At 39.6% G+C, this 25,230-nt stretch overlaps 1 protein-coding gene across 1 annotated transcript in view; it reads left to right on the forward strand.

Moving 5' to 3' along the window:
* Window positions 1-8,911, forward strand: part of LOC144517524 (leucine-rich repeat transmembrane neuronal protein 4) — a 60,098-nt gene extending 51,187 nt beyond the window's left edge. Inside the window, exon 3 of the mRNA XM_078249610.1 lies at window positions 7,947-8,911. Within this exon, the coding sequence (XP_078105736.1) occupies window positions 7,947-8,165 (219 nt within the window). The 3' untranslated portion in view covers window positions 8,166-8,911. The remainder of the gene's footprint in view (window positions 1-7,946) is intronic.
* The last annotated feature ends 16,319 nt before the right edge of the window (window positions 8,912-25,230 follow it).

The raw sequence follows: 25,230 nt of genomic DNA on the forward strand, positions 1-25,230 counted from the left end.
ACGTTGCAGCTTTTGTACAGGACACTTAAATTCACTTCAGGGTAAACTGGTTGAGATGTAGTTTAAACTGTTAACATAAAGTGAGGACAAGATCGGGCTGATGCCAGATGCCCGCTTTATTACCTTGGCCAGTAGCCACTGACTCACTGAATAATGACTTACACTTGTCAAGAGGAAACAAGGCTTTTCTTAGATAGCTATTGTAATCAAGAGATCTGAATTCATTTTATATTTATCCGCTTGTGTCTAGATTGAAAAGGACTTCCTGAGACATTAAAGTTGAGGAAAGATGGAGATCATGCCTCAGGCAAAATCCGACTGTATGCAGCGCTCAACCCTAAGCCGCTCTGTTGGCGGCTATCCAAGCTATGCTAGCCAATGACTCACCTCTCTAAGAGCTCCAACCAGAACAGCCAACGTTTCCTCAATATTCCTGATTAAACCTGAATGCCCACTCAGCTCAGTTGGCCAAAAAGGCTTTTATTCTTTTCTTCTGTGCTAGGACGTGAAACTGAGCCTGTTTTAGTTTACTGCCTCAGAATTGCAGATATTTAAACTTTATCTCACCCATGGAGAAATGGGAAAAGGCCGCATCTGCTCAGTGTGAGTGGAACAGGTTTAAAATGCAAGACAGTGTTTTGTTGACCTAGGAGACATGCAGTACTGCCAAGCTATAAAACACTGATTCCAATTTAATGACTCTCAACTTCATCGAGACTTCATCACACTTATGAAGAGAGCTGGCATTGAGTTAATTGACTTTGTTTTGACATTTTGTATTTAAGAAATTAGTGGGCCTCCTTGTCCAGGGAGACTGACACTGAGTTGAAAAGCTGTTTGAAATCTTTTACAAAAACGCTGGAGAGGGTGTGATAATTGGTCGGCTAATTGGAAGACATGAGGATGTGGTTGAAATCAAAAAGGTGACCTTTTGGTTACTAGACAGCAGTTTTTCTAGAACAACTTACTACCACAAATATACAAACAGGCACTTTAGTCAGCCTGTCTGTGCTGCGTCAGTCCTCATCATTTTTTTTTTAGCTTTAGTAGCCAAATAGCCTGGCTCTTTAGATGGAAATGTCAGTGGGTTGGTCGGTTCATCACTTTGGTCCAAACTGAAATATCTCAACCACTATTGGATTGATTGCAAGAAAATTTGGTTCAGATATTAATGAGTGAATTCTTCTGACTTTGGTGATCCTCTGACTCCAACACCACCATAAATTTCACATTTGTGGTTTTGAGTGAAATATCTTACCGTACCATTGGATGGATTGCCATGGAATTTAATATACACATTCATGTTCCCCTCAAGACAAATTGTTATCACTTTGGTGATCCCCTGACTTTTCCTTTACTGCCAACATCAGGTCAAAACCTTTAATTGTCCAATATGTTTACGACCAAATACCTACAGAGCTGATGACATTCCCATCAGCGTCAGCTCTGCTTTGTGTTTATTGCTAATTAATGTTAGCATGCAAACACGCTAAACTAAGCTGATGAACACAGTAAATATTATACCTGCTAAACATTAGCATGTTAGCATTGTCATTGTGAGCATGTTAGCACGCTAGCATTAGCATTTAACTCAAAGCTAGATGGCATGGCATCCGGAAAAACGCTGTGGTGGCCAATCAAATATTTACACATCCTTATACCTAAACGACAGAATAGGTCGATTTCTAATGACTCCCAAAACGACATATATGACAGTTGTATTTACTGCTGCGATGGCATGGTTTTAAACATGTGACCGGTCTATTAACGTAACGGCCGCCATTTTAAACACGTAGTTAATGTTGTGAAATGGAACTAGTAAAGTTACTTAGAGTTAGGTAATCATCAGGGATTGGCTTAAATTTGGCACGTAAGACTACTAAAATAAGGACGTCACGGACTAAGGTTCGTAACAGTCAAGTAATTTCAAAAATGACCATTGACTTTTGGTTTTACACGGGAAACGATCACCTCTCCTGAGTCAGTCCTGTGTTTGTTTGACCCATAAACCACCCCAATTTGTCTCCTTGTGGAATTTGTTGCTCTTATACTTTGTCACCTCACTTCTTTGTTTGCTGCCACGATAATTATTATGGCCACCAGAGGTCGCCGCATAACAGCAAACATATATATGGGTATTTATGAGCTGCTTGCACAATCAACCTATACGGTTGTTTTTTTAGGCGAGGACAGTCTGTCAAATACATATATTCTTTGTACATAGTCACATGAAGATGTTTACCTCAGTTGCAATGGAAGAAAAAAAATAACTGCCACTGTGATAACTTTTTAAACATCCTGTGTCAGGGTATTATGGCATCTGGTAAGCCTTCAAATTCACAGATCGTACCCAAACTTTCTGGATCAAATTTCATTCTCACCGGTAGCTGAAGCAACACACCTCCATCTGTTTTAACACAGGGCTGTTTTCATTCTGAACGCCTGTTTAGTGTTGTTAAATATAATATAGGAGAGCGCTCCAAAATATATAGCAGAGCAGAGGACATTCAACAAATGTCATTAGAACAATTCCTACTGTGTGATATTCTGGTTTCGATCATTTGGCGTTTCACATCTCACTACTTCAAGCCATTCTTAATGATGAGTGTTGAAGATTCACAAACTCAGTGATGTTTCTGTGTCACTTCAACTCTGTAGTGTCAGTAGAACACATTCATATAATGCATTTTATATGAAGTGTGGCTTTAGAGGGCTGATCTGGAGCAAGTCATATGGGCTCAAATGTTTCAGTTTTCAATAGAACGATAGTACGACATTTAAGAGAGAAAAGTTCCAGATATACCACCCTCGGCTGTCAATGCAAAAATACTGAGGAGAGCCTTACTAAAAAAATACAGTAAAGACCCCATGAAATAGAAATTATAGTCTATTCCATGGTAAGCTGCTCCATAATAATAAAAAACGTGACTGCAACTTAGTGAATTGCAGAGTAAGAGTGCACTTTATGTAAGCTACAGTAGGTGACAGTTCAAGCAAAGTGCTGGAAAAGGCAGTACCTGACTAAAGTGTTTGTGGAGGAGGCAATAAAAAACCGAAAAAGGTCATCATACAGTGTGGTTGTTTTATTTAACAAACTTGCTAGGAGGGATAGTGTATCTCTCCAGGTCAATGTGCTTTTTGATTGGTAGCATACAAATATAGGTTAGACAAACATTAGACAACATTTGCATACATGCTATTTTGGGAATGAGTTTTCAGTGCATTACCACACGTGTTGCATCACACTATCAGGGGTGATTCCAGGATTTTTTAAGTGGGTTAGCACAGGGGCAACCAATAATCAGTCTGTGGGGGCCCAGGGGATTTTATCAGAATACAGCCTAGAAAATCTGCTTAGAAATATAGTTAAATATTGGATAGGATAGAACAACACAATGTAATTTTACTAAATAAAACACATCACATTCATTATTAATTTCGCTTGTTTTTATTTTCAACAAATTGTGTATCCCAATAGGCCTACAATACACATTTACTATGGGCTCATAAGGCAAAAAAAAACCCTAACATTAATGTCATATGACAAGGGCTGGGAAGTTTTTTTTCTTCACAGAACCATATAAAAATAAGGTGCAATACACTACAATAAACTCAAACTTCAACACAGAAAATCTTGCTGTACACAGTTTTCAGATAATAGGTATCAGAACAGAAATAAAGTGCAATACAGAATTTATTTCTTACAGCAACAAGTGCTCTGCAGTGAGTTCAATATGTTCTACTTCTAAACTGGCCTCCACATTTCAACAAAGTACACAGTTGCCATACAGTGTGTGTTTAAAGTATATATCTATTTACCAAATGGAAAGGCAGCGATTGGCAGAACAGGCAGCAAAGTGACAGTACTCTGATCCAATGGAAATCAAATTTGTCAGATTGACACACCTCTAGACCCGCCCCTGCACACTATACCTCCATCACACTATACCTCCTGGCCGAGCAGAAAAATGAATTGGCACAATTTGGATCCTCTGCCGTAGTCTAAAACGATCTTTCAAACAGCAAATTGCAAACAGAGACAACAACTTTGACACTGATGCATTTGCCGCAGACTAAACATAATGATAAAAAATTTGCAGCTAGTTGTGTCAGGTTCTCTGAGGTGTACATGCATCTGCAAACTGTTGGTATAAGCAGATATATACTGTATAATGTTTGACGCACAGCAGAAATAACCTGGCACAACTCTCAAAGTTTTGAATTTCAGTTGTTAATTATTTCACAATCTCGTCTGACTATTATGAATGACACAAATCCTTCAAAAATCCTAAATGCTATTTCAGTCCTAAAGAAAGGCTATATGATTCCTCATTTTAGTTTAAGAGGTCATAAGCTTTCTATTTGATGCCGTCTGGACTATTCATCCTGTGTTTATAGTGAGGAGACCTATATAATAATAGCGCCATACCTTTTTTAAAAGGTGTATTTATTTATGTTTTGACAGGTCTGTAGAGGGAACGCAAAAAAGCCTTTTATTGTCTCAGTAACTGCAGCTCAGTTCATTTTATGGGGCCTTTGGATTTCAGCTGGGATAAACTGGCAATGTGGAAAACACAACAGAGGAGGCAAGGGATGTTGAAGAGACCAAGGTTGCAAGTGCTCTGCCAACTGCTGTACACACAGCGAGAGAGAGAGAGAGGGGGGGGGGGGCTATCGGTTCAACCAGTCAACAAACCAAATTTATATTGACTGCACTTACAGGTTTGACTCTTTCAATTGCAATAATTGGAGAAAACAAGTCCACAATGTAGCCTTTCCCCTTGACAGTTTGTACAGAGAACTCCCAGATTCAACCCCCCCTACTGAGCTCATTTTGCATTTGGAGCATTGTTGACGAATATTTTATTAAGGCCTCTGAAGCAGTGTGCAAAGTTCAGCTGTTGAATTAGACAATAGAGTGTTTTTAACTAATCTTCCTGTTAAAGCAGAGAGCAAACAGAGCCATATCTTTTTTTTTCCAGTAAGGAAAACATTTAATGAGCTGTGATTTTAAATTTAAGGCTCTCTGAAAGAGAAAACAGAAATCTTAAAGTCATTTCTGCATGAAATCAGCTTTTGTGATTCAATACAATAATCTAATCCAACATATTTTACAATTATATTATAGTGATGTTTCAAGCAGGCACTTGTGTTGTTGATGTTCATTAAGTTGAATATGCAGTGTTTGAAAATGGGAATAATTCATTATAAGATGTATGATGTATAATAAAATGCAGAATACACTGCTGTTCAGAAGTTTGGAATCGCCTGCCACAAAAGCTTGATTGGGTAAAGTCAGATGGCTGGATGAGAGGACTGCTCTATATTTTTGAATGGTCTTTGGTGCTTTTAGGTTGTAGAATCCTTTACAAATATAGTTGAAACCAGATATTTACATACACTACATACATTTATTTCTTTGCTGTCATACATTAAATCAGACTAAACTTTTTCTGTTTTAGATCAATACATATTAACATATTTTTTGCATTTGTTAAATGTCAGAATCGAGTGAGGGAGAATTTTTATGTATTTTTTTTATCACTTTCATCAAAGTCCTTCCTTAGTATTTGGTAGAACTGGCCCAAAACTGTTTCACTTGGGCCAAACGTTTTGGGTATCCTTCCACAAGCTTTCTACAATAGTTTGCTGGAATTTTGGCCCACTCCTCTTGACAGAACTGGTGTAACTGGGTCAGGTTTGTAGGCTTTCTTGCTCGCACTGGCCTTTTCAGTGCCGCCCACAAATGTTCTATGGGATTGAGATCAGGGCTTTGTGATGGCCACTGCAATACCTTGACTTTGTTGTCCTTAAGCCACTTTGTAACTAATTTGGAGGTATGCTTGGGGTCTTTGTCCATTTGGAAGACCCATTTGCGCCCAAGCTTTAACTTCCTGGCTGATGTCTTCAGATGTTGCTTCAATATATCCACAAAATTTTCTTTTCTCATGATGCCATCTATTTTGTGAAGTGCACCAGTCCCTTCTGCAGCAAAGCAGCCCCACAACATTATACTACCACCCCCATACTTCACAGTTGGCATGGTGTTCTGAAGCTTCAAAGCTTCGCCCTTTTTCCTCCAAATATACTGTTTATCATTATGGCCGAACAGTTCAATTTTTGTTTCGTCAGACCACAGGACATGTCTCCAGAAATTAAGATTTTTGTCCCCATGTGCAGTTGCAAACTGTAGTCTGGCTTTTTTATGGTGGTTTTGAAGTAATGGCTTTCTTCTCCCAGAGTAACCTTTTAGCTCATGGTGGTACAGGACTCGTTTTACTGTGGATAATGACACTGTCTTACCAGTTTCAGCTAGCATCTTCACAAGGTCTTTTGCTGTTGTCCTGGGATTGATTCGCACATTTCGCACCAAAAAACTTTCCTCTCTGGGACTCAGAATCCGTCGCCTTCCTGAGCGGTATGATGGTTGTACATTCCCATGTTTTTTATACTTATTATTGTCTGAACAGATGAAGGTGGGACCTTCAGGCATCTGGAAATTGCACCTAAGGATGAGCCACACTTGTGGAGGTCCACAATTCTTTTCCTGATGTCTTGGTTGATTTCTCTTGATTTTCCCATGATGTCAAAGAAAGAGGCTCTGTGTTTGAGGTGTGCCTTTATATGCATCCACAGGTGTGCCACCAATTAACTCAAATGGAATCAGAAGCTTCTTAAGCTCAGAATGGAATCATCTGGAGTTTTCTTTTTGTTTAAAGACACAATAAACTTAGTGTATGTATACTTCTGACTTTGATGAAAGTGATAAATAAAATACATAGAAATTCTCCCTCGCTCGATTCTGACATTTAACAAATGCAAAAAATATGTTAAAATGTATTGATCTAAAACAGAAAAAGTTGTCTCTGATTTAATGTATGACAGTAAAGAAATAAAAGTTTTTGTGTTTTTTTCTGAAGTGTATGTAAATATCTGGTTTCAACTGTAGATGTTATTTTATATAAAGGGTTTGCAAAAAAGTCATGTTCTGTTCATGGCAAACAGTACGCTGTACAATGGTTCAACCAGACTGGCAACTGAAAGGGCAGAAAGAGACAAAGATCCCTCTAAGCAACAGTTCAATCAGAATACAAGAAACCAGCAGTCGCTGGATAAAGAAACTGGAAGATTAGCATCAAAATGTGTGCAGATTTAAATAGGAACAGGCAGTGTCAAGTGCACAATAATGCCTATAACTAGCTGGAATCAACAGGCAACGTGTTGCTTTAGCAAAGCTATGTCACAATGGAAATAGTAGGTTGGTCTGGGGTTAGCACCATAATATAATATACCACTAATAACAGGTGATTCCAAACGTCTGAATGGCAGTGTATATCTCTATGTGGAGGTGAACATAGTGCATGTAAGTGATGCATTGTCTGACATATTGTAATATAGATCTTTCTATACACTGTATTATGTTGCTTTGTGCATTTCAAGATATATGAGTGCATTCATATTTTGTGTGCAAGCAATAATAGGCATTATGATATTAATATCAGGCCATGATGCAGCATTTTTCCATTTAATTGACAAAATTCAGACCACACTAACATGGAAAACTAAGAGGGGTCTTTGAATCAGCAAAGTGCTTGTAATGTAATAAGCACTCTCTTCTAAATGGAGTCTTGACTCCATTTAAAAGAGGGCAAAAAATATGTGTGCACTCTTGCTTAAGGCTTTCATCTTGCATATAAATCACTCCAGCTGAAAGTGGGTGTTTGAGCACCACAGATTTCAGGTCTTGGAGCGCGCACTGTATCAGCAGCCAAGGCTGCATTAATGACAGCGATGTGCCACGACTTCATGATGTAAATTAAGCCAATTCCAAATATTCCGAGAGCTGTGTGTTGTGAATGTTGAAATGAAGCCTTTTTTTGGCTGATTTAGAAAACTTACGCATGGTTCTCTTTTTCTCTGCCTTGCCTATCCTGTTTTCTGTCTAGATACGGCGGCAGCTGAGCGCTCTGACGTTGTACAGGTGTGAGCAGTCGGTTCTGGATTACTGCCATGCCCACCTGTCGCTGCACCTCAACATGGGCATGGAGCCCCCAACTCAGGCACTGGGAGGTCCCAGGCAAGCCAAGTATCACCCCGGCCTCATGGCTCCCCTCCCCTCCGAGCCTGCGCTGCCTTGCCCCCAGACCCACTCCCTCCACCAGTGAGCTGTGCCCACTGTGAGGCTCTGTGTTCAAACTACTGTATGTCTGTTGCACAGAATAATGGGACCGATGAAACACAAGGCTGCGTGGGAGGGAACTGGGACTGGTAAAGAAGCAAAGGAGACAATTAATCTACTGCAGAGCTTCTTGGACCCTGAGTAATGAAAATGAAAATAGTTCTCAGTGAAAATAAAAGGGTGCAGCAGTATTGATTAGTGAGCTTCTGACCTACCTGACCCACGATGTCCTCAATAGGCAAAGGAGGCTGAGCAGCAGCATTGCTTTCCACGTTCTGCTCTGCCTCTAAAGGTGTATTTAGGCTAATAATTTAATGATTTGTTAATCTTATTAAAACATATTTCCTCGACTGATCCTTATCCGGGCACCCCTCCGCCGTCAGGTAAGGTAATCAAATGCGAAATGCTATTAACAGAGCAGGGGAACAGCATGATGAGCAATTGAGTAGCAGAACAAGAGAAAGCTCAGCCAAGCTCAAAGGTTTTCTGCTGCTTTTTTCTGATCACCCTGTCAGTCAGAGGTCTCTCGCTAACTCACGTCCCCATGGCGCTCTCATCTCGAGAGATGAGCCACCCAAATGAAATTACCCAGGATGAGAGAAACAAGTCAGAAAACAACAGACAGTGATTGTCATATAAAATGTACAGCCTACACATCTTGCCGGCAGTAAGTATAATTTACATGGTGACCTTTGATTTCCTAAATGATTTAGGATGTATAATTAATTTAATCGAGCTGAGAAATAAACAGATGAAAAATAAACACCAGATCTCGGTGCACTGGGATGTGCGGATATTTACTTTTCACCATCCATTTAAATCACTCTAGTTAATGGTTTTTGTTTTGGAAATGTGTTCTTTGACGAATTATCTGATTGTACACTCATATAGCTACATGTGTGTGCTTTTTACAAGATGTTACATCATAATATATGGTAAATAAACTGTGGTAAATGACCAATCACATTGTCATTCATCAAGATGACTGGTATCAACCCAAACAACTGTTTGCTGTATTTAAACAGCAGCATATGTGGTTAAGACTGAAGAGCACAGCGCTGATGGCAAGACTGCTAAAAATCATATGTCTTGTTTTTGCCTTAGTGATCAAGACCCTGATGGTAACTTCCACTTTTTTCCCTCCTGTGACTGTGTGTGACCGTTATCTGACGTAATACAGTATACTCCACTTTCTGAACTCGCCTAATGGACTTCTATGTTGCTTCCAGGAAAAGAAAAAAACTTTTGTACAAAACAATACCCAATTAAGGTCCTGGGTATTAATAGACAACAGCTACATGTTCTTCACACACAAATAGTGTGCCATGAAACTGGTGAAAGCTAAATGTATTTATTTAATTGGCACGTTTGTCAGCTGGGAATTGACCATTAGTTAAAACAGCCCCCTGAATACCAATTGTCCAGTCATAGTTAGGCAACCGTAAAAAGGTGCACCATGCCTGTCAAGCTTTGTTGTTGTGCGTGGTGCTGTAACACCAGGAACACACCGATCGTGCCTGAACGCGCGCCTGGCTGTTCATACCAGCCGTGCATTTCTCCGCACCAGTCACAAAATGACCTCTTCTCTTCTCCACTCTACAGAACAGCTCTCGCTCTCTCTCCTGTTTGTGTGTGTGTGTGTGTGTGTGCCTGATCGCGTGTCTCGCTGTACACACATGGCTGAGAGGTCAAGACAGCCAAAATCTCCCTAAACCTGGGTGTTTTATTTTGAAATTTATTTTATTTTGTAAAGTATCCGGCTGCACTGTAGCCTTCCTGTATGTGATTAAACGATCGCTGCAGCACGTGGGCCGGTGCGACCGCTCCGCGCCTGATCGCAGCCGATTGGATAACATGGGCGCCGAAATTAAAATAGATATGCTTCACGCTTCACGCTCCACGCGTGCAGTGTGTTTCTGGTAAGAGTCATACTCAGCATTTAAAGACAAGTCCTCCAAACCATAAGACCATATTGGTTGTTCATTCATAGAGTGTTTCATTAATTTGTGCCCCTAGCGGGGGCAGAAAAGACACCCCACAGTTTTAAACAGGTCATTAACATGAAACGGTTTTAGTTTGGTTAGGTTTAGGCCCAAAAACTCCTTGGTTAGGTTTAGGCAACACAACTACTTAGTTAAGTTTAGAAAAAGATTCTGGTTTGGGGGAGGACAGTATCTTAAAGAATTAGGAGGGTTGTATCTTTTTGTCTAGTCTTTCATAGACCATAAACGCAAGAGCATAAGTGATTAAACTGTGTTTTTCTGCTCTAATGTAAGCTGCAAACATTAGCATGCCTGGCTAATTAGCTTACTGGCTAAAGTGTTGTTTTCGAGGCCAAGGAGCATTTCATTAGTTAACTACATTTGTGGGGTAGGTTAGACAGAAAGCCCTCTTCACAACTAGCACGTCCACTGTGTAATATATCCCACTGCATGGCCGCAGGTCCTAGATACTAATGTGTAGGGTACGCTAATGTTAACAGCTCTGTCCTGCCCCTGTTCTACTGCTGGATTTTGGGACGTTTACACTCCAGCAAACCCGTTACCAGAGATAGGATTGTGTTCAGCAAACACACTCATCTGAAAAACAAAACAAAACAAAAATGTCTTGGAAATGTAGCTTTAGCCTCAGTTTTTTAGCATGTAGCCATCAAATCAAACGTTATAAAAAAAGTCAGCTGGAAACTTCAAAATGTTCCCCGGAGTAAGCGTTTTAATCAATTAATGTAGCAAATGTTTAATTTCGAAGCTTAATTAGCTGGCTTGCTACAGGTGAGACAATCTGCCAGCAACAGTTTCAGCTTCATTTCAGCTGGGAAAATCAAGAGTCGCCAGATAGAATGGAGAAGCTTCTTTTGTGTACCACTGTCTGAAATCTTGGAGCCACTGATTTATAAATGACTAAGAAGTTTGAGTGGTAGATTGTCCCTGGTTTCATAGTGCTGTGTGAGAACAGAGAGCTTGACAGGTGTGGCAAAAGTGACTAAGGGGGCAGAGCTTAGCAAGTGGTCAATTCAATGTCGCTGAGTGGCTTTTTACAATATTGATTTGATAATAAAACAAAATGCTTTTGAACATGTGACATAAATGAAATTGTCATATCTATTTATTATATGTTTGCTTTTTATGTTTTTTTTATAGAAACATTATTTTCCTTGTATTTCCTTGTTTGTTTGTTTTTTTGGGGGACGGGGGCATATTATAAAACATAATATTAAACATAATATGTAATATATGTAAACTGAATATTTTAAAGCTGACTGTATAAAATCAGTCATCCGACATCATAGTCGCAAATGATTGACACATTGATTGTGTACAACTGCACACTTGTATGTCAGATTTTCAATGATTCCTCAATAACAGACATTTTGTAAATGCTCCGCCTGGTTTTCCTCTGTAGAAAGAAAAGAAAAAATAGGCAGTGCAGAAGATATATCTGCTTATGACAACACGTTCTGACATATGACAGATTCACGCTGCTGTAGGATTTATTGCTCTGTAGCCGCACACATGGAACAGTTTAACGACACTGATAGATTGCATACACTGCACTCACTTTAAGTGTCCAGAAGAGCGTCGGGTGAGCGAATCAGGATAGAGAGGAGATACAGCATAGCATTCAGACTTATGTGTTCACAAGCATTTACACTAACAGGCTGATGACTCATGATGCTTCAATCGATAACCATTTCTGGAGCTGTTCTGTCTCTGCAACTTTACTAGGAAAATAATTATCACCCACGGCATGTCTTAAATCAACTGTGTGACTCATATAAACACAAGAGAAGTACAAGATATTTTAATTCTGGGAGTTTGCCTAAACCAGGAGGGTTGGTATGTGGAAAAGTTTTTCTAATCGAGAAATGCTGTCATCTGAAGTCCTTGAAATGACTCAACCTGTAATAGACTGAAACGGCCTGAAAAACAGTGTTCAGAATTGTGTGCTCACGTCAGAGGGTCACTTGGGAAAAACATTTATAAAGGAGCAACAAGTTGCTAAGTTCGATTGTCATTTAAGGGGCTACCGGAGGAGTTTTGGGATCTTTAACAAAAATAGACTTGACCCTCCCTTTGCCAGCAATACATTTTTCTATGACCCTCCAAAATGATTGGGATAAAAGGCATGACCCTCCCCAACAATTTATTGATGCCTTTATGACAGGTTTGTGTTTGGCAAAGATGTACAGATAGCCACTGTTTTTTACAATCATGACATACATGACTTAACCTCTGCTTTCTCATCTTACACATCATACTCCATCAAGATGGTGGCCATTTCAGTAGACTTACTCACTAACATTGTTGTGGAAACACAATAAGCATGGAAACTAAATGCACACTTCCTGCATTACTGCATTACTTCAAATACTAAGTTGCTCCTCTAGTAAACTAGTTCACATGAAATAAAACAATAAAACATTGAGACCAAATTAAACACATGAACTGATTGCTATGGACTCGTCACTAGGCTTCCTCAATCATTGTATATTTTAGCTGTTTTTTTACCTGTTCATCTATATATTAAAACTGGAAAAATGACGCAAACAGTTTGAAGGCAAAATCCATATCCAAGACACCACATGGCTTGTCTTCATAGGGTACCAGCAACTCCTCCAACACTCTCTGGACTCCTCGTAATGTTGGAGTGTCAACATTATCTATAAAAAAATCTATTTTCTTGAATGTTTCCTCACCCGACAAGGTCTGGAGTGAAACAGGTTTTTGTGCTTCCAGCTTTTCGTCTTCAGCTCGTTGTGATCCATTTTTTGAATCTGTGCGCATTCACAAGAGCTTAAATAGCTTGTTCACAATAGGACTACCTGTGATCGGGGGGGGGGGTCAGGTGTGGTGCATCATTGGGGTGGTGGATGGTGCGATTTTTGTTGGATCCGACCCATCTGCTAGAGATGGGGGACCGAGACTGGGAGCTAAATGGAAAAATATGCACCAAACAAGCCACTTTGAAATGTTGCTGTTTTCATGAATACAAAAGTATGTACCCCCCCCCAGACTAAAAAACGTTGGGTGACCCTCCCCTCAAAAAAGAATAAAAAGACATGATCCTCCCCTATTTTCCTCCGGTGGTCCATTCCATAAATACTGAACGGTCCCTAACTGTAATTTCAAGGTAATAGCAAGAGACGATTTTTTTAGGTTTGTTATTCACTTGACATTTTATCTATTTGGACACATATTGGTCTTTCTGACTATCTGTAGGCACTTCTTTGGAAAGCGGACACAAGCTATTTTCTCCCTCTTCGGAGCTGTCAAAGTAAGCTAGACAATGTAACACTTTATATTATGTGGGCTTAAAATCCTCTCATCCCTCATTCTGTTCCATTGATTTCATCCAGTGATCTTATATTCTTTGGGATTCAGGACGTCATCAAGAGAGCTCTCTATATTTACAAGACTCATAAAAGCACAATAAACTAAAGGGTAGAAGAAGTGTTAAAAAGGCACGATACCTCCTTCATTTTATGTACTTTCTGCACTTCTTTTCAAATGGCTACGTGACTCAAATACAGTAACTCTGTACTCTTCTTGTTTACTTTAATTTCCTAGAATCCTATAAAATTGGGCCACATGTTTTGGCTCTTGGCATAGTCTAACCTATATTCCTCTTATAAATGCTGAGTGGTTGGCATAACACAAAACAAGTGGGAATAGAATTCTTAACAGATGTACGGTTCATATCAAACTTGCAGGGTGAAAGATAAACACACTTTCATGTTCGGCTGCACTTCAGGCAGTGGCATATTTATCTGGAAACAAGCAGCTTTGTCTCACCCACCAGTTGATGGTGTATTTTGAAGTATTTTGATGTAAGGTCAAGCTCAAGTTTCTGTCTGTCTTCTTGCCGTGTCATTTTAGAGTTGTGTTGCAACTGCTGGCGGGCAGGGCAGCTGTAAAAGCTCTTGATTTCCCTGGGGAGTTACACTGCTGCCATGCCCACACTTTGAGATTACCTTTACCACCTCACAAGCCCACTATGACACTGGCGCTGCTAGTTTATTTTTAAACTCAAGGCAATACTTTCCTGATACATTTCAGAGTCAAAGGTGTGGCCACTTTTAATGACTCCCAATGACTCATAACTCTGTTTGTCTTGTTTTAAAGTTGCTTTAATGAGGGATGCTTTTGAAGTGAAAAGTTCAATGACTCCCACATTCATATTCAACTACCTAATCCTCCATTTTACAAGTTAAAACTATGTTAGAGTAGGCCATTTTTCTGCAATGTGATGGGAAAAAAGACTCCTGGGTATAACCCAGTAATGTAAACAGACTCATTGTTTAGGGGCTGTACACAAATGATTGGGGTGGTGAGGGGGGCCCAACCTTATGTTTCACTTTGTTAAAAAGCAATTCATGTTTTCTTTGAACCCAAATTCTTGACTCAGAAAAAACTGCATCACCGTCCCCACACACATGACAAAATTAATATAACAGTTTTAACATAGTACAATTTGATTAATGGTGTACCACAATTTCTATTTCTAATGTACGCCACAGTGTACACATTAATAAAACCCTGACACAGAAACAGAATTGTTGTCCTTTGCGGCAAAGTGCACCTTTATAAATCATGGCACAGCTGAAAGCGGGTTTTTTTTAATGTAATAATAGATGTAACTATTAACTATATTGGGAAGGAAGGTTAAAATAAAGTATGAATGAATGAGAAAAAAAATGAGAAAAAAGTGAAAGATTCTTCCCTGCTCTCCCCAAAAAACTCAGACTGCCAGACCTCCAACCAAAATTTAAGTTACAATATCCACTTTACCAGACACGTGCTCGCTGCAGGATTATAGTTGTGGTATGTGCTATATAATGTGAAAATCCTCCATTAAGCTCCATCCATACATGCAGCTAATCTAGTTTCACATTCAGCTGCAGTTCAGATGACAGGTCAATTGGGTCGGCATACTCCAAGGACTTCTATTAAATACATTCTTCACCAGTGGCCTCTACGCCGACTCACAGATACTACGTATACCTTTATGTGTGACAGGTTGTGTTCCCATATCATTTCTTTTTTCAGAAAAGCTCAAAGAAAAGGAAGGACTCCTGTAGCACTAAATTGCCGCTTCAACGAAAGGAATAACCGGAAGTCGCTCTCATAATTCATGCAAGGTACATGGAGTTATGAATAAACCATTAGTGTTTCTATTGAATGTTTAATTAGCTGTGTATATATTTAAGGATTTCTATAACTCCATTGTTTCTTAAGGTGTTAGGTCTGTGGTTAGTCTCCCTTTGCATAATAATTATAGGGCTATTGGTCACCATGCGCTGCTGGGTGCACAGATTGGTATTTGTTCTGAGGAAAAAGGTTGCTAGGCAATCCATTGAGATCTAAGAAAAGGTCTGTTTGAGATGTGGCGAGGACAGAGAGCTGGCAGTTGCTGGGTAAATTGCAAGTAGACAATCAAAGTCATATCACACTGAGCTGGGAAGCAGAAGGAGAGCTGTTTACCTCCCATCCTCAACCGCGCGCGGCAGCAAGTGGTTGATATCCACAGGCGCTGCCGTGAACAATTAAGTACACTCCATAAAGTAGTCAGTGATTGATTATTTGATTTTAAAGAAGAGCAAAAAAAAAAGAAGGGAAAAGCTTAACATTCATCACACTCTATTCAGGATAATACATGCTTATATCCATGACTGACATAGTGAGAAAAGCTTGGGATGTGGCTTTGAGCAAACTGCTTTGATTTCGAGTGGGACAAGTGAAGGAGGTGGCATAATTGGGTTCACACACTGTGGAGTGACTTCCAACCCCCCAACCCCCCCCCCCCCCCCCCCCTCCCTGGCAACTGAAAAAAGCCACCCATAATAAATAATGGGCTGTTGATGAAACAGCACAAATGTCTTACACCCGACCAACTTCACCCACTGACATGGCACGACGGGGCAGATTGAATTTAGCTGTCTTTCAACTTAATACACAGGTGTGGCTGTGTGCCCTGCGGAGTGTGGGGGGGATTTATGGCTGGGAAGACTGTAGCTGTCATGTCCCTGCAGGAGCAGCAGCAGCACTGCTCGCCATCTCTGCCAAGGCGCAGTTTACTCTGACAGCACTGCCCTTGCATCCCAATGAGCTAGCAAGCAGGAAATGGATAATGTTACAGCCCTGCAACATGTATCTTGGGATATGAGCTCAATTAACTCAACATAAGCACTGTCAATGGGGATCAAAGCAGATGCAGGCCTTACATTCAGCTGTGTCCATATTTACAGTTTATGTAACAAAGTAAGAGCCACAAAAAGCCGTATCGGACCAATGTGATTGATAGCTCAGATGTTGAATTTTTTTGTTTCACAGCTCTCGTTTTTGCCTGTAATCCATCTTTTAGTGTCTGTGAGCACCGGCTGGGGCATAAGGGGTGATCTCGGGGGCCAGGAATAAAACCAGAGGATGCTCCATCAATTTTAGCTTGCTACACTGATTTACATCTCCCTGGCAGAAGGCAATTCATGACTTGCAGAAATCCAGCATTTTCCCCCTATTTTTCCACATGGCTGGGATTCTATCATGGCAGATCTAATCAAGAACTTCAAGAAAGGCTACTGGAAGGATGGCTGCGGATCATGTTTAATCAGCGAGCGTGGCTATTTAATCAGAAGTGAATTATAATACGGAACCTGGTTAAGTAACAGGAAGATCTCTGCCTGCTATAAGAGCTCGTATTGATGAGTGACGGTCAGGGGAGCTTCAGCAAGAAAGGCTCTTTGTAACTGGCAGGGTTTCACCCGGGAGTAATCTGTTTTTTTTTTGTTAAACACAAACACCTGGCAGGAGGGAAATCCATTAGAGACATCTGAGATGGGTGCACACCACTCCATGTATTGCTCTTGTCTTTTTGAAACCAGATCCTTTTTTTTTGTTTTCATAACAGCTCGATGACACATTTCATAACACGGAAATTCCTTTTAGTGTCACATGCATTATCTAATTGGCTGCATAGCAAAGTCCAGAATAAAAGCATTTAGATTGGAAATAAAGTGATTGGAAATGTATTCAGCAACCAAAATGTATTGTATTGACATCACTACTCTTGTCATACAAACGTGTAATGAAGCTGTTACACACAGCTAATGCTCTTTTATAAATGTGCCAGCAGCCTGCAATGAATATGTTAAACACTATATGTGTAGCCAAAATCCAAACATAATTTATTTTCATTTGAGTATATGAGTCTGTCCTCCCCCCCTTCTCCTGTTTTTATTAATTTACTCACTAAATTAATCTACAGCTAATCTCCTGGTTCTCTATTATGTTGACGAGAGTTGCACAATTCATTTAGAATCATTTAAATATATAAAAAGGATTGTAAACGAGCAAATGCAGCTGGAAATGAGTCTTTTAATTGCTGTTAAGTCTAGACAGTACGGCTATTGGTTCATGTTTATACAAGGAATACAAATGTTGTGCACTGTAGTTGTATTTACACTGTAGTGTAATGTTCTGTGGAGTTAGAAGCCTTCCTTACAGAGAGTCTTTGGATACTGGGGCATGTTTGTGTGTAAAGCCGAGGGGCACCGTGTGTGTGCTAGAATGAACGGGTTTATGAGAGGCCGTATAAGACATTATTCATTCAAATATCTCCAATATTACAGCGAGTAAGCAAGGTCCCTCGCACATACACTCTGACACAGGAACACAGACACACACCTGTACACACTACAGGTGAATAGGGTACAAAAAAATTCTAATAGATATCATCATCAAACTTTTTACTTACATAAAGACCAATGTTTTTGTATTACAAGTTTTCTGAAATGTTATGTTTGAATTGCTGGCAAATTAGGCATATCTAATTAACTATGCACTCGTTTGCATACATTTCGAAAACAGAATCCAAACACTGGTTTCAAAATTCTTGACATATTAGAGTCAGAGGTTTTTACAGAGGGAATCTTTTTTTATCACTCCATAAATTCAGAAAATACTGTCAACAGCCAGAAAGAAATGTTTTTATCCATGTTTTTAGGAATAAAAAGTTAAATAAATCAGGTTATGAATGATATATGAATAAACTCCTGTGTAAAAACCTTCAGAATATAGAAAGGAATAAAACTGAAAAGCCTGGTGTAATTGCTACTGAAATGGAGATTTCTGGCTCGGAGTACAAGAAAAAACTCATTTTGAGAAAACGGCCTTTAAAGATATGATTTGTACAAGTCCATAACATTTTATTGGAAACCACTATTTACAGACATAATATCTAATCATATCCTTAGCATCCATGATGTTGTATCATATATATGCATAAACATTTTAAAATAATCCCTAAATTCATTTTCACTGGACCTTCAGTTGTCTCCATGTTCATAACAATTCTGTTCTAACTTCCATATTTTTGCAGCTGCTCTACTTGCAGACAGTTCATTTAATTGGGACCTGAGTAGCAGTTTCTTATGGTCATCTGCATTGTCAGTTCCTTTTTTGGAAAATGTCTCTAATGGAAGCTTTGAATGCTTCCCATCTTCCACATGCAGAAGTTTCACGTGTGTTTGTTTCAAAAAATAAATTGATTTGCTTGCCTAGGAACTCTAATGATGAGTCCCGAAGCCATCCTGTTAAAAGACGCCATTAGGGAGGGTCGCTCACTATTTTGTGTTAAATTAACCATGCTGCTGCATCATCACAAATAACTACACTGGGCTATATTGGCAATCTGTAATCTAAGGAAGCAGTTGTGCAGACACCAAAAAGTAATCAATGAGTGAGTAGTGTGTATAAGATATGGAGCTCTGCATTAAGGTGTCTCCAAATATCCAGCAGGTTTAGGTCTTTCATATACTCTTGTATCAATTTCCTAGATTTGGCGTGCATGTTATCAGTACCTGTAGAAACGATCTTTCACTGAGTCCAATTTGCAATTCATATTGCCTCCTGCTACAACCAATACTTTTCCTTGTAATGGAGTATTTTTAAATAACTGTATTGCTACTGTGAATTGAATAAAGGATGTGCATACTTCCTCCACCACTGAATGAAATGGCACCAAAAAATGACATATGACTTTTTAATTGGAAGATACTGATTTAATTAACACTAGGCAAATGAATTGATCGCCTCTATTAACTAGTTCTCTCTGACTGAATTAAAAAACAAGTGGTAATTTCCCAAAAGAGCTTTTCATAAATGTGGGTGGACAAGAATGTGGTGGAGCCATATGTCTTGTTCTATAGCCAAAAAGAAAGAGACACATCTGTTTTACACACAGGGATACAGTCAGCGTGTCCCAGTTCCATACTAATTACAACTGCCTATACAGATAATTGTCTTAGAATATTGTTTTTTCCATTAGCAGACAAAAAGATCAACATACTTAACTGTTTCATTCTAACAGGAAAGGATGTGTGCAGTTGCATGTCAATCAAACTGCTACTTCAAAAAGCCAGCACAAATTATGTATTCCCAAGGATTTGATATTTATGTTTTTATTGCTGGGGCGTTCACAAAGCTGTTTCCCCATCATTCACAATTTGTTTATCTTTTTTTTTCCGAGCACATGAAAAACGCTAGATGCTAGATCAGATCCGCAAGATGTGTCAATGCCCTATTTTTGCCTTATTCTTTTGGAATTGGCTTACCGTTTTTCTTACCCGAACTCTAACCAATCCCCACTCCTCGTTCCTAAACCTAACCACGTCGACACGTCTAGCAGATCTGATCTAGCATTTACCATGTAAAACTCCTCCATTGCCTTTGTGCATTGCATTGTGGGAGAACAGTGGCCATCAACAGCACACTCAAAAAGCAAGAGTTCTTTAGTATGCATCCTGACCGGTTGGAGTAAACGTCACTTTTTTCCAGTGTGAACACTCCACATGATGAGATGTGGTATGTGGTGTGGATTTGGGACACAGCTTATAACTGGGCTTTGGATTTGGCATCACCGCACCTGGGAACAGCATTCACTAACAAGGGATTGAGTGAGATGAAGCATTCTTTTTTTTTTAACTGTGGCTTAGCCTTGCACTTGTTTTCTCGTGTTATTGAAAGATTAAAGGAGACCTATTATGCTTTTTTCATATTTAAGAGTGTGAGCCAAAACCTCAGATTTCACGCTTTTCTGAACGCTCTGGTTTCAACAGTTTTTTTCTACTCTCGGCTCTATGTGATGTCACTCCGGGCCGGTTTTCTATATATGGACATCTGATCAAGGCCCGATGCTGCAGCACTTACATTACATACGCTGCTACATGTAGCTACATGCTAACATCAGGGAAAACTGTAATCTTGGGTGCAGATGTTAATTGCTTACCAAATCCGAATTACATTGCTGGTGGAACATGTCTGATTGTTTGGTATTTGGTGTAAAAGCCTTTATTGGTGGTTTTAGACAGTAGAAAGCGCTGCTACATTCCATTACAATCCACTGCTCTACACTACTACATGTAGCTACATGCTAACGTCAGGGAAAACCTGCAATCTTGGTTGCAGATGTTGTTAAAGGAGAATTCCGGTGGATTTCAACCCGTACCTCTGTCGTTTGTAAATTTGGAGTGCTGTCAGTAGCGAGAAAAACGAAAACAATCGGTGCTGCCTACACCGTGTTATCCTCCTGCTAGATTTTGCAGCCAACAGGCTTAAACAGGGCAAGTTTTAAACGTGTTTTTAGCCTCTAAACATGTTTGAAATGTCATTACAAGTGCCTACCCATGTGCAGTTATTCCTATCGGGGGAACACAGCCAATTTGACTGCAGTAGATGTGACAGAAATGCATAAAAGTTGTGATAATCCATACTTCTGTTTGTTTCTTGGTGTCTAGTGAAGTCCACACTAGTCAATTGCCGAACTCATACAATCCAATATTCCAAAACGTATTTTTCCCCCAAAAAACGATTTTCCATGGTTATTTCCATAGTAATGACTGTAGCAACCAGCTGTAACCTGACACCACACCACAGCTCAGCCTGCAGAGTGGCCAGCTGGAGTTCAAAAGTTCAACAGCTATCGCGCATGCACATAAGGTAACCATGGCAACGGTGGAGCTTGTTGGCGAAAGCAGAGAGAAGCTCACAGAGCTGACAGACGGAGCTTGGAGTTAGATCAGGAGGAATATGAGAATATGGTTCGAGTTTGTGTTATATGAGCATGTTCTAGACCTAGGAAAAGAGTACTGAACTATTTTATCTTTGTACACTTCAGACTATGTTGCGGCATGATTATGTATAAACCCACACACTGCACTGTACATACTTTACATTGTGTCTAGATTGTGATATTGTAATTTCCTTTTTGTTGTTGTTGAAGTAAAGACACAAAAGCACAAATGAAATGTGTACGGTTATATTATAAAACCACTGATAACAGATAGGTGTTAGCAATATATTATAGAACTGTACACTTTACTTATTCTTACAATTTACTTATTAAACTTTACTTGTAAAATATACTATTACATAGTCTTTTTCCTTTCTCTCTCAGCTCAGCTGACAGTCTGTGAGTAAAAAAAAAAAAATTTTGTGAATCTTCACCATTGCCATGGTTACATTATGCATGTGCATGCGCGATAGCTGTTGAACTTTTGAACTCCAGCTGGCCACTCTGCAGGCTGAGCTGTGGTGTGGTGTCAGGTTACAGCTGGTTGCTACAGTCATTACTATGGAAATAACCATGGAAAATCGTTTTTTGGGGGAAAAATACGTTTTGGAATATTGGATTGTATGAGTTCGGCAATCGACTAGTGTGGACTTCACTAGACACCAGGAAACAAACAGAAGTATGGATTATCACTACTTTTATGCATTTCTGTCACATCTACTGCAGTCAAATTGGCTGTGTTCCCCCGATAGGAATAACTGCACATGGGTAGGCACTTGTAATGACATTTCAAACATGTTTAGAGGCTAAAAACACATTTAAAACTTGCCCTGTTTAAGCCTGTTGGCTGCAAAATCTAGCAGGAGGATAACATTTTTCTTTTCTTTTTTTTTAACATCATTCATCATCATTTTTATCACTACTGACAGCACTCAAAATTTACAAACAACAGAGCTACGGGTTGAAATCGACCGGAATTCTCCTTTAATTGTTTACCAAATCACATTCCTCCTGGAACCTGTCCGGTTGTGTAAGATTTGGTTTAAAAGCTGTCACTGGTGATTTTTACTGCCGAGATTTCAGAAATATGAAAAGGCTGACCAATCGGAGCAGACTGGGCTGTTTCGGGAGGGGGAGCTTAAAGAGACAGGCACTTCAACAGTGCTCCTCAGAGGGTGAATACAGGTGCAGCAGCCATGGCCAGTATGAGAAAAATAAAGCATTTTTTGAACATTAAAGCATGTAAACATGTAAATATTATAAAAATATAAAAATTTGTATAATAGGTCCCCTTTAAAATGTCATAATCAGTGACAATTTTATGTACGCTTTACTGAATATCTACATGTAGTTATCAATTAATAGATAAAGGCCTTATGTAACCAGTACTCATTTATTATGTGCATGGTATTAGTAAAAACACTTTGGTGAGTGAACTTGTTCCCACTTGGAGTCCTGTGTAATTAGCATGAGCAGCAGTAGTCACCTTGGCTGAACAGACGAATTAAAGAGCGCCGTCTTCAGAAAACCAAACTGGTGAGATCTCTAGATGTGCAGTGCATGAACACCACAGGAATCAGAATCAAAGATGTTGCTAAATCTCAAGGATTTCCACTGTGCGTCTATACCAAACCCAATAACTGTGAAATGCTTTGATGTTTGCTCAGGTGGCTGTTAAAACATTGTGCTCCCCTCATACTGGTTTTCTCTGCCAGCGTGTACCTGAAAAGTTGGCTGTTTGATTGAACGTTTGCACTAAACGTCAGAGACATTTAAAAAAAAATTAATAATAATAAATCAAATATTTAAAAAGCACTTTATGCAGGAGAATATTGAGCGAAAGGGCTGATTTTTACAAACACTCTCAAATGCTGCTAATTTCCTATTTAGACGTCAGCAGTACATCAGTGTCTTGCAAGGATGGCACCTTGCACAAAAACAAGATAATAACATTTCACAGCTGTGCATGCCAACACTGGTAAGAGGCATGAATGAAGAGAAATGCATTCTTCTCTGTCAGAGGAAGGAAATCTAAATTGTCAGTCCTCTTTCAGTGCTGGCACATTGTAGTATCTTGTATCTAGGCTATTTAAAATGTTCCTACATGAGGAACCTCTCACTCCTGTCAGCTCCAGAGATCACCCACACAATCTCTGCGTCTATCTGTCTGACCTGAGTAACAGCTCACACACACACACACACACACACACACACAAAGCTTCCCCGCCACCCAGACTTATGCACATCCATCATAATTATGCACAGCAGGAATTCAAATAGCTCTTCGTACTTCAGAGCAGAGGCACATTGCACCAATTTTCCTCCACATAATACAGCACAAACAAAACAAGGAACATAAAAAATATCTATTTTGGTTATATTTGTTTACTGACTGTGACATTGGAAATGCTTCCGTTAATTCGGCAGAAATCTTGGAGAGAAAAAAAAAATCTATTTGTGCTTCCTGTGGTTGCTTTATCCACCTTGTGAGCATCACATGAAGCAGTTTCCGCACAGAAAATTTGGAATACCTGGAGGCTATACTGAGTTGCTATGCAAAGCCATATCCACCGTCATAACCTGTGTGGGATATGTCACTTTTTCTGTGACATTTTTCACTCATCTGAAGAACAGCTTCAAGCTGTGCTTTCCTGCCAGCGTCACAGCTCCTTTCTCAATTGCATCTGAGACTGAGTTGACCTATGGGCAGTACGCATCCATCTCCACCGGTGCCATGTTATGTAGGGGTAACAGGAGTGACGGATAAAGAAACAGAGATACTTGAGGGAGAAATGGTGTGCATTGCTGTGCAGAAAAACAGCCTGCGCTCTCTACACTCAACCCAGCACCGTCTGTTTTTGTTGAACAATTTCATTTCTTTTAAACATCCATTTACTTAATTATATCTCCTTGACATATAATATTTGGAATTAAATGAACGCATGATTTGATTGACAGGCTTCACAGACCATCTCCAGCTGTTTAAGGACCCCTCGGGTGTGTGGGGTGGTTGTGCGCGTGTCCTCTTTATATTTCATGTGTTGTACATGGCCTTGAATATACTGCACTGTTTAGTGCAGGGGATAACAGGATTAGACTAAATGTAGCTCTGTAAAATCAAATCAGCTTGAATTGTGCAGTTTACGTGCAGAGTTTGGCTACTACTACTACTAAGGGTTACTTAGGGTGACATACTTGGTCATGGGGCATCACACAAAACACCCAGTAATGAAAAAAAAATAGGATTTTGTTTCTTAAAAATGGGATTATTCTCAATCTACTTTACTGCTAATCTGTTTTGATATTTCTTTCATCGAGACCCTAAGTGTTACACGAGATGCAAGATTCAATCAAGAACGTGATGGTTCCCATGTAGGTCATTTGCTTCTCCGTCGCAGTAAGTCTATATACAGTATAGGAAAGTAAAATGCACACTTGATGTCACTGTAGGGACTGGGAAGGAAGGAAATATGAGAATCATAAACGTGTATCACAAATCATAAAGTTTTAACTCCTTGAAAATGGAAGGTTGGATGAAACTCGTGGGAGATTAAGTGAGATTAAAAATGCCTAATACCTGGCAGCTCATCATTGGGCAGCTTTCCATGAAGCAGTGACACCAGAGGTGACTTTGACACAAAGAGTAGAGCTGTGGATGACACTGTCATGTGGGAGCAGGGCTTTTTTTGTTGTTGTCAATTGCAGTGCAACGTCGCCCGATAAGCTGCGAAAGAAGCGGCCATTGGGCTCTTTTTGGATGTAAACATGGATCCTAAAATCTTTGTTGATATAGTATTTGGTTTATGAAAACTGCTGTGTCCACAACACAGATCTAACGGATACTGTATGGCCAGTACATCATATTGACCATAGGCTCCTATTATTACTGTAACACCACTGAAGTTTCACACTTTAAATTGGATTTATGAAAACAGCAATATTTCTATGTGAACCAAGTCATTCTTTATTCTGGGTTCTTTTATAAA

Source organism: Sander vitreus, chromosome 5, assembly GCF_031162955.1.
Source record: "Sander vitreus isolate 19-12246 chromosome 5, sanVit1, whole genome shotgun sequence".
Classification (NCBI taxonomy): domain Eukaryota; kingdom Metazoa; phylum Chordata; class Actinopteri; order Perciformes; family Percidae; genus Sander; species Sander vitreus.